The sequence below is a fragment of the Monodon monoceros genome, unplaced genomic scaffold (assembly GCF_005190385.1).
Source record: "Monodon monoceros isolate NGI ecotype Baffin Bay Population unplaced genomic scaffold, NGI_Narwhal_1 Super_Scaffold_20, whole genome shotgun sequence".
Lineage (NCBI taxonomy): Eukaryota > Metazoa > Chordata > Mammalia > Artiodactyla > Monodontidae > Monodon > Monodon monoceros.
Genome location: NW_021703777.1, coordinates 133,916,200 through 133,926,262, shown reverse-complemented (window position 1 = coordinate 133,926,262; position 10,063 = coordinate 133,916,200). Strand labels below are relative to the sequence as shown.

Below are 10,063 nucleotides of genomic sequence, written 5' to 3'. Positions count from 1 at the left end.
TTTCATGTGGCCGGGTTTTAAATTATTGAGTGGCTGGAAAGATCCCACAATGAAATCATATTTCATTTGTTTCTCCATTTGGCTGTTAAGTGAATCAATTTCTGGGCTGTATTTGGAGGTGAAGGAAAGTACAGAGAAACCCACAGCTTGGGCGAGAAAAGGCCTGGACGTGCCCTGGGTTATTCAGGGCCTCTAACTGTGGCTCTTCCGTGGGCCGAGGGCCTCCCACTTGCAGGATGCCTGCACATCTGGGTTTCCAGGGTGACACCTTTCTAGACCAGGCCCCAGGTGAGCCCAGCCACACCGTACTCTCTCTGTGGAGAAGCAATTTGTGGGGAGCCTCAGCAGATCCAGGGCAAGGTCAGGAATGTTGGGAAGGGGCTCAGGGAGTCTTACATCTTTCCTTTTGCTGTGCTGAGTGAGAGGCAGAAAAGGGAATGTCAGCAGGGTGCACGCTGACCCTGGAGTTCAGTGGCTACTCTCCTGCACGCTGGGGACCCCGGGATGCACTGGAGACCCTGAGGTGCTCTGAAGACCCCTTGATGAGCCCGACATAGCCCTGCTTGGGTGGTCTGATGTCTGGTGAGGGAGTCAGGAAATAAATGGCAAGAGCATAGAGTGACCTGGCAGGGACACTCAAGGCCTCGGGGAGCAGAGGTGGCCCCTGGTTTAGCTGGGGGTTCAGGGGGTCTTCTCCAAGGAGGGAATCTCCAGTAGAGTCCAGTGGGGGAAGCTGAGCTGTCACGTGAGGGTGGGGCATCCTCCAGCGCAGGGGGCAGAGGGCCTGTCATGGTTTGGATCCAGTGGGGCAGTTCCCTATGGGCCAAGCACCTCACCCTCGGCTCAGGCCCCTCAGCCTTGTCAGTTGGCCTCCACAACGCCCCTTGGAGGCCCGACAGATCCAGGAGGGGCGTGTGCCGAAGCCCACAGGCTCGCTCTTCGGAAGGACCTGGGCGTGAATCCCAGCTCTTCCACTGGGGAATAGTTTGCATTTGGGCAAGCTAAAGCCTCGATTTCTCCATCTGTTAAATGGGTGTGAGGATGAGGATGGAGGGTTCTCTGACACAGAGTGGTCCCCGGGCATCGCAGCGCTAGTCCTGACTTCTTACCTCACCTGGCTTGGCCCTGGGCAACCTCCTCAGCGGCAGGTTTTTTGTTTTTTTTCCTTCTTTCTTTCTTTTTGGGCCGCACTGCACAGCTTGTAGGATCTTAGTTCCCCAACCAGAGATCAAACCCGGGCCCTCAGCAGTGAAGGCCTGGAATCCTAGCCACTGGACCTCCAGGGAACTCCCTCAGCTGCAGTTTTATACTTATCCTTGGTTCCCTCTACCTGAGCATGAGGCTGGCCCCACTGGGATTAGACAAAACCTCTCCACCCAGGCTCTTCTGCCCCATTTAAGCAGCCCTCTGGCCCCTCTCCCTCCCAGCCCCTCCTGGTCCAGCCTCAAGAAACCCAACATAAATCCCCACTCCCCTCCAGACTGTGCTGGTCAGCAATGGGGTCTGCCCCAGCCTGCCCTGGTCCCATCCCACCACTCAGGATCCTTCACTTCCCAAGACCCTCAGGCTCCACAAAAGGGCAGTAAACATTTGCAGGACAAATACCCGAATTTTGAAACGATTTGCAGGCCCTCAAAGCAGTGGTGGGGTAGGGGGTGGGCACTTGTCACAGAAAGAAAAGGTCTTTACCCACAGGTCACTGGGCTCATTTCTTGAAAACCGTCACCCGGCACAGCCCATGCAGGAAAAATATTTCCCAAAGGTACACCAGGAATGGCTGTGTTTTTTTTAGCTGAGCAGGTGTTTTACGTAGTTAACAGATGCTTGGAAAGGAACACATTTGCATTTATCATTTTTGTGTTTTATGATCACCTCTGGGTTACCAGGAATGGAACCTCCAAATTATAGCCTGGTGCCCACAAGAGAGCAGTGTTTGGTGTAGGAGGCTTGACCTTGGAACCAGCTGGGGCCGGGGGTCTGAGGCTGCCCCCACCATATTCCACAGCCTCCATCACCAGAACAGTCCACATCCCATAAGAAGTGGTAGGAAATTTAGAGGAGGTGGTGGTGGGGTAGAGCTCCCCGTGTTTTCTACAGGGTCCTACCTGGGCTCTTCCCATCTGCTCCTGGCCCCCTGTGCTGCCTGCTGGCACTGGGCACGCCCCCCCCCATTTATGACCCAGGGCTCCCACATCCCAGCTCCAATTATACCACTGTCCTCCAGGTTCAGACAAGGAGGGCACCAGGCCACAGAGCAGGGGAGAAGTGGAAGTGCCCGCTTCTAAGGGCATCCTCATTCCAAAGGTGACCATGAGAGCCCCAGAGGCGGCAGGCTGAGTGCCCTGAGATCCATCCCAGGAGGAACGTGGGCTAGCGCTACCGCTGGAGGCTCTGGCCAGGGCACCTATTCCACAGATGTCTTGGAAAGCTCAGCTCTTTCTGTGCTCCCCCTGAGTGAAGCCTGGCCTGGTCACATCCGCTCTCCAAGCCTGTAGGGTAGAAGACCATGGCCCTCCTTCAAAGGTCGTGGGGAAGATGAAAGCAAATGAAACCTGTGAGTCCTTAGGCAGGAATGATGGGGCAAAGGCTGCAGGAGCAGGTAGAGGGCCAGGGGGCCACTGCCTGGGGCACCCACCTGCGAGGGGCTGGAAGGGGCCCCTGTGACATGAGCTGGGAACTCCCCCAGGGGGAACGTTTGATAAGCGCTTGAAGGGGGAGTGGCCCCAAGGAGCAGGCACAGCCCCTACTCTGTGTCCCTTCTGTCTGCAGGAGGTGTGAGCCCGGCAGGGGTTGGGGGGGCAGACCAGGGAAGCTCCCGCTGCCTCATGGTTCCTCCCTCTGCATCTGTACTCAGCAAGGCTCAGCTGTTCCTCTAATATCTGAACGCGCTGGACAAACGTTGAAAGGGTCTCGGTTTGACCGATAGCCTGTCTAGGACCTCCTTGTGTCAAGGAGCCCCTCTGACACCCCTTCCCTCAGGGCCTGCTTGAAAGCAGGTGGTGGGATTTCCCTGGTGGTGCAGTAGTTAAGAATCCACCTGCCAATGCAGGGGACACGGGTTCGATCCCTGGTCTGGGAAGATCCCACACGCCGCAGAGCAACTAAGCCCGTGCGCCACAACTACTGAAGCCCCCGGGCCCTAGAGCCCATGCTCCGCAACAAGAGAAGCCACCGCAATGAGAAGCCCATGCACTGCAATGAAGAGTAGCCCCCGCTCGCCACAATTAGAGAGGAAGCCCACATGCAGCGACGAAGACCCAATGCAGCCAAAAAAAAAAAAATCAGGTAGTGGCACTTTCTCCAATGAATCATGTGACTCGTGATATAGATTCTTGCCTGTTTTCTTCATTAGAACGGTGCCCAGTTCACTAAAGGTGTTGAATACATGGTGGGTGGGTGGATGGATGGATGGAAGACAGGTGAGAAAAGACAGCAGTCTTTAAGGGCTGGTGATGGTGCATACTGCTCTCTGGTCTGCTTCAGTGACAATAAATATAATAATAACTGTCATGCATTGAGCCCTGACTTTTTGAGCTTTGAAGGGTTTTAGTCACATTACTCATGTGACCCTCCCAACAGCCCTATCAGGCAGGCACTGTGGTTTGAAGGCTAAGGAAGCTGAGGCACAGAGAGGGCAAGCAAGTTGCCCGAGGTCACAGCTGGTTCACAGCACCGCGGATGACAACCGAAACCTGGTTCCGTCTACCCAAACCAATCAGTCTCTGCGGGCCCCTTGCAGCGGCCCTGGCCCACTTGGAGTTCCCTTGTGGGAGAACCAGCTGGGCCAGGGCAGAGGCTTGGCTACAGGACACCTAGGTCAAGTCCCTGCATGTCAACTTGCTGGACGCCTCTGGCAGGACTTCCTTGGGCTTCAGTTTCTGCCCTTGTGAAGAATGGAACCATGGGACCCCGAGGTCCTTCCTCAAGGAGTTGAGAACTGCTGTGACTCCCCAGTCCCTGCCCCATTTGGAGGTATCTGCGCAGAGAGGTGGGGCCGGCTCCATGGGGAGGTCTGGGTGGCCGCCTGGCAGGCTGAGCTCTGGGACCAGCTGAGAGCCAGGATACCCAGACCCACCCTCTGACTGACGGGGACTGGGGAGCAAGTGCCCGACCACACCTTTCTGTGGGGAGCTTGATGGAGAGCTTCCTGAAGAGGGCGAGTGGAGGCAGGGGTGCTCCCATGTTGGATGGACTGCTGCCCAGGGTGATGGTGCTGCGGGTCAGCACCCTCTCTCCTTCCCTCCATCCTTCTCTTCCTTTAGACAACTGGTACCCGTGGAGTGCCCACTCCGTGCCAGGCCCTATGAAAGGCACTGAGAAGAATAATAACAGGCTGGTAACTTCAAAGACATTTACTGATCTCAACTCCTGCTGGGGCACAGCATGCATTAGCTCGTGAGATCCTCAGAAGTATCCTGAGAGGCAGGGACTGCTAACACTCTAGCGATGCACACGGAGGAGAAGCCAGGCTCCCCACCAGGCGGTCAGATGCCCGGGCCTCCCACCCCTAGTGGCCTGCCTCTGCTCTAGCCAGGACTAAGCACCTGAATTTGTTTGTTTTTTTATTTTATTTTTTATACAACAGGTTCTTATTAGTTATCCATTTTATACATATTAGTGTATATATGTCAATCCCAATCTCCCAATTCATCACACCGTCATCTCCCCCCCCCCCGCCATTTCCCCCCTTGGTGTCCATACGTTTGTTCTCTACATCTGTGTCTCCATTTCTGCCCTGCAAACCGGTTCGTCTGTACCATTTTTCTAGGTTCCACATATATGCGTTAATATACGATATTTGTTCTTCTTTCTGACTTACTTCACTCTGTATGACAGTCTCTAGATTCATCCACGTCTCTACAAATGACCCAATTTCGTTTCTTTCTATGGCTGAGTAATATTCCATTGTATATGTGTACCACATCTTTATCCATTCATCTGTCGATGGGCATTTAGGTTGCTTCCATGACCTGGCTATTGTAAATAGTGCTGCAGTGAACATTGGGGTGCATGTGTCTTTTTGAATTATGGTTTTCTCTGGGTATATGCCCAGTAGTGGGCTTGCTGTGTCATATGGTAATTCTATTTTTAGTTTTCTAAGGAACTCCCATACTGTTCTCCATAGTGGCTGTGTCAATTTACATTCCCACCAACAGTAAGCACCTGAATTTAATGCTCTCAGCCGTGGTGGATCCTTCACTCAGCCACTTCATGGATGGGGCCCTGATGCCCGCAGAGGGGAAGGGACTCGCTCAGGGCTGCACTGCTGAGAGCAGAGCTGGGTAGAGAACAGGGCACCTGCTCCTCCTAGTCTCCTTCCGTCATCACATCCACTTGTGTTTTGGGAAAAAGGCTCCAGGGGACAGGCATTGGAGCTGGAAAGCTGCAGGACAGCCACCCAGCCAGGCCTTCTGGGTTTCTAGGGTACGTGGGGATTTGTCCGACCGGCCTTGCCCACGGCTGGCTCTGCAGGACTTCGGGTCTCCCCCGGAGCTGCTGTCCTCTGGCCTCTCTGCTCCTGGCCCCTCTGCTCGGCCCCTCCTGGCCGACCCCTAGACCTAGAGTTGGGAGCGCAAGCCTCGCCGGGGCGGGTGGGCGAGTCCTGCCGCCCGCGCCCCCCGCCTCAGTCTCCCTCTGCAGACTGGGGAAGGAGGAAGTTGACCTTTTGCAGCTGCACGACTCAACAAGAGCTGCACCAAGCTTGCTTCTCACTCGGCCGCCCGCCTCGCCACTCGTGGGATCCTGAGAGCCGTCGCCAGCCAGGCCGCCAGCCGGACCCGGTGGACAACTCCGCAGAGACCCACGTGTGACTGCGGGAGGCCGCAGCGGCGTGGCTCGCCTGCGCATGCGCGGGCCGCGCAGCCTGCCGGGACTGTAGTCCGTCCCTGCGGGGGTCGGGGCGTGAAGGTGGAGCGGCGGGGGCGCGGCGCCTACACTTCCCAGGGTGCGCCCCGCCCGCAAAGCGGCGGGGGACGGGCGAAGGGCGGGGCCGAGGGGCGGGGCGGGGTCTGCGGGGCGGGGCGGGGAGGGGCGGACGCGCCGCGGGGCTGCGGCGGCGCTGCGGGCAGGCGGGCGCAGACAGGCGGGCAGGCGGGCGGGCGGCCCTTCGCGCCGGTAGGCGCGGCACCTGCGGGCAGAAACATCGGCTGCGCAGAGCCCAGACGACCCGACTCCGAGCTGCCGCTGAGATGAGCGCAGGTGAGTGTGGGGACCGAGGGACACGCGCGTCCCCGAGCTGGGTCGCGGCGCCGCGAGGGCTGGCGTGGCTGCACCTGCAGACTGGGGGTCTGCTCCAGCCAACTTCTGCTTCAGGGTCTTGCAGTCCCGAGGGTGCAGCGCGCAGCCCCCTGTCCCTGCGCCCCAGGCGGTGAGCTTGGCAGCGCGCACTGGGGACCCTTTCCCCGCGCGGCGCCGGGGTGACTGCGCTGGGCTGTCTGGAAGGCGCTACTCCTTTGCTTCTCCCTGGCGTCCGGGGTCTCCACAGGCTGCAGGAGGCGGCCAGGGTCCGGCGAGGGGGCACGGGACCAATGTAGACCCTGCCACGGAGAGGTGTGGTGACATGGGGCCTTTGCGGCAGGGGCCGCCGCCCCTGTGCGGCTCCAGCAGCGCCTTGGTGGGGGGCCGTCAGGCCGACGCCCGACGCCCTGGGCTGGCCCGGGTCAAACTTGGGGTCGCGGAGCCCGCAGGTGTGTGCGACCCGCCCGGACGTGCGCGCGTCCTCTCTGCGGCCCCTCATCCCTGCGTATCCCCACAGCTGGCGCTGGCGACGCACTCGCTGGGTCTGACAGCCTCTGTGTGGCGCTGAAAAATCCCACGTCGCCACAAGCCAGCCGCGCCTAGTGCGCTTGGGGAAACTGAGGCCTAGAGCCGGGAGCCTTGGCTCCTGGAGAGAGTCTGGAGTGACCAGAGCCCCTTTTCGAGAGCCTTTTGGGGCTCGCCACTGGGCTGAGGGCTTCTCCCTACGTTCCCTGGCAGGGAGGGGCTGTCACCCCATTTTTCAGGGTGCGACCAAGACTCACCAGACTTGAGTCACTTGCTCAGCTCACGCAGCTGGGCCAGGTTTCGGACTCCTGTGCTCTCCCCTGAGCCTGTCTGGCCGCAGACTGCAGTATGGCCTCTGGCCATGGTGCAGAAAACAGTGGGGACAGCTGTTTTTCCGGGGGGGCTGGGGAGGACTGGGGAGGGAGTGTGCCTTTAGTGAGTACTTACTGTGTGCTCTCTGCCTGGGGGGTGTGCTTCCAGGGGCCGACCCCTCCCAGGGGGAAACAGTTCCCTCCCCCTCCTAGGTGAGGAAGGAGGGACCACATGGGCGGTGGGAATTGGGAAAGCGGCAGGGAGCAAGTGGCAGGCCCTAGGAGGCAGAATTCTCTAGAAGAGGATTTCTGAAATGGCCAACCTCTTCTCTGGAGGTGGCTGGGGAGCGGGGCACCCCAAGACTTCACAGAACCTCCAGACGCATTTATCTAATGGCAGGTGGGGGTAATGGCAGGGTGCACACAGGGGAATTTTAGGCTTTCCATGACCATAATTGATACCTCCGGTCTCTCCTGTAATCAGGGGGAGCCCTGGAAGAAGCACTGGCCTTTCTGCCTCCTCATGTGTGGTTGTCCTGGGAGAAGGGGTACTTGGGCACCAGGGCCCTGGGGGACCATGGGCGGAAAGAACAAGGAGACTGGGGTTTGAATCACAGCGCCCACCTGCTAGTCTCGGACAGGTCGTGGCCCCTTCTGGAGCTTGGCTTCCTGATGTGTAAAAGCAGTATTGCTGCTTCCCTGGAGGGGATAAGGTAGGAGTGGGAAACCCCCCATGCAGTAGGCCCTCCCTCGGTAGCTTGTAAGGGTCAGTAAACCTCAGCCTTGCTGAGTTAATCGAGCCCTTCGGAACTGGCAGTGGGCATGCTCTCCCCTCGACCTGCCGCTCACAGCCCAGCCGATGATTTGCAAGGCAGTAGTTTTCACCCACAGCCGTGGTGGGGGAGAGCAGATGGTGGTCCCTTGTGCAGGGCTCTTGGGCTCTAACGCCCTGCCACTGTGCACATCTGGCAGGTCAGGGGCTTCCATCATCAACAAGGTCAGGTCCCCTGACGGCCCTCCCCAGGGAAGGCTGGCATCACCCCCAGAGCTTGGCGCCAGTAGGTGTGGCTGGGATCACGTGGTCCAGTCTCCAGCTGCCCAGGCGAGCCGATGGTCAGACTCTGAGGCGACCTGTACAAGCACCCCGGGTGGGAGGCTCCCCTTTCCTTTATGCCATCGGGGCCGCAGGCATATCTTCCTTTAGTCCGATAACCCAGGGCGCCTTTGAGATGGCTCTGGTGTTGGCATCAAGGGCACATGCAGTTGCCTACATGTGTCGTTGCACAGTCATTTCGAGTGGTCAGGGAAATTGTTTAAGTGGCACCATGGTGAGGTAGAAGGAGCTGGCGTTCTGCATTAGATAAGTACGCTAGCTGTGCTTAATTTACTGTTACCCCCGCCTCGGTTTCCCCACTGTGTGCAGGGAACGCCTTTGGCTCTGTGCGCAATGCTGGCCCACACTTGGCGGGACCCAGGAGATGATGGTGAGTCTCGTGGTGGCTTCCTGACATCACAGCCCAGGTGGTCACGGCAGGGCAAGGCGGGGCAGAGGAAAGAACCTGAGCTGGGAGGGGCTCTGGTGCCAGCTCTGCCACCGTCGGGTCCGTGCTGTCTTGGAGCCTGCATGTCCTCCCTGGGGCAGCTGCAGGCCTGGTGGGTAGGATTTCCCCAGGTGGTCAGAGGTTCGTGGGGGATTGTGTTAGTCTTCCAGGACTGCCATAACAAAGTAACCACAGACTGTGCAGCTTAAACAGCAGAAATTTATCTTCTTACACTTCTGGAGGCTGGAAGTCTGACATCAAGGTGTGGGCAGGATTGGTTTCTTCTGAGGCCTCTCTCCTGGCCATGTAGACGGCCGCCTCCTCCCTGTGTCCTCACATGATCTTCCCTCTGTGTGTATCTATGTCCTTATTTCTTTTTTATAAGGACACCAGTCATCTTGGATTATGGATTTGGGGGGGGGGGGGATGCAGGCCCAAAACAGGAGTGCAGGGCCAGGTGGAGAGCTGGGTGGCGGGCCCAGCCCTCTTCTGTACCTGTGGCTGCTGTGTTAGGATCACGGAGCTGGAAGGGGCCTGGGGGATGCTCCAGTCCAAAGCCACCTACCCACACAGAGGGGAAACCGAGGGCTGGGGAAGGAAAGGCAGCCATCCGGGGGCCAGGAGGGTGTGTGGCAGACAGCCTGAGACCCGGTCCCCTGCTCTGGTTGGCTCAGCCCCGGCATTTGGAGCAGAGAGACACATTTCTAATCCAAGTGTGGGCTCTGCTGTCACCACAGACATTCACCACGGCGTTCCTAACAGCAGCAGAAAGTTAGACACCAGCTACATGTGGAGGGGAGCGATGGGATACTAGCCATGCGATTGCTCATCCAGTCGACAGAGGTTTACTTAACACCTGCTATGTGCCCAGCACTGCTCCGGGCCCGGGGCTCAGCCGTGGATGAAAACAAACGGCATCTATATCCTCCTGAAACCTGTCCTCTGGGGGTGGCGGGAACATTCTAGTTAACTGTATGACAGGGGCTTTTCATGCTAGGAGAACGTGCTTAAGAAGAGCTTAATTTAGAAAGCAGCTGAGGACAAGATTGTGTATCTTATATGACTTCAACTTTACAAGACAGTGGAGGAGAGCAGACTAAGGGAAGTAGGTCAAGCCGTGCACGGCGTCCTCCTGGTGGAGGTGGCAAACGAGCCACTGCTCCCCCCTCTGCGTCTTTATACTGCCTGTCACTTTCCCCAGTTTTCTTCACTGTGTGCGCCTGTCTTTTGCAATGAGAAATCAACTGAGACAAGAGGGCATTGCTTCCAGGTCTAAGGTGGGCACGTGCTGCTTCCAGAGTCTGTGACTTGGTGAGAGGTCGGACGGTTCCATCCGCAGGGGCCGCTGTCCTTAGCTCGGGTGGAGGTCTCCCAGATGGCAGCACGTGGATCTTAGCACAGGTAACGACACTGGTGCCCGTTTTCCGTGTGTGACTCCATCTGAATTAG

At 58.0% G+C, this 10,063-nt stretch overlaps 1 protein-coding gene across 9 annotated transcripts in view; it reads left to right on the top strand.

Moving 5' to 3' along the window:
• The first annotated feature begins 6,107 nt into the window (after positions 1–6,107).
• Positions 6,108–10,063, top strand: part of ABLIM2 (actin binding LIM protein family member 2) — a 151,097-nt gene continuing 147,141 nt past the window's right edge. For 8 of the 9 annotated variants that reach the window (XM_029235595.1, XM_029235592.1, XM_029235594.1 and 5 more), the window contains exon 1: positions 8,505–8,557. In XM_029235595.1, coding sequence (XP_029091428.1) covers positions 8,521–8,557 — 37 coding nt within the window. In that variant the 5' untranslated portion in view covers positions 8,505–8,520. Of the gene's footprint in view, positions 6,199–8,504; positions 8,558–10,063 lie in introns of those variants that run through there. The other variant, XM_029235593.1, reaches the window with a different exon arrangement.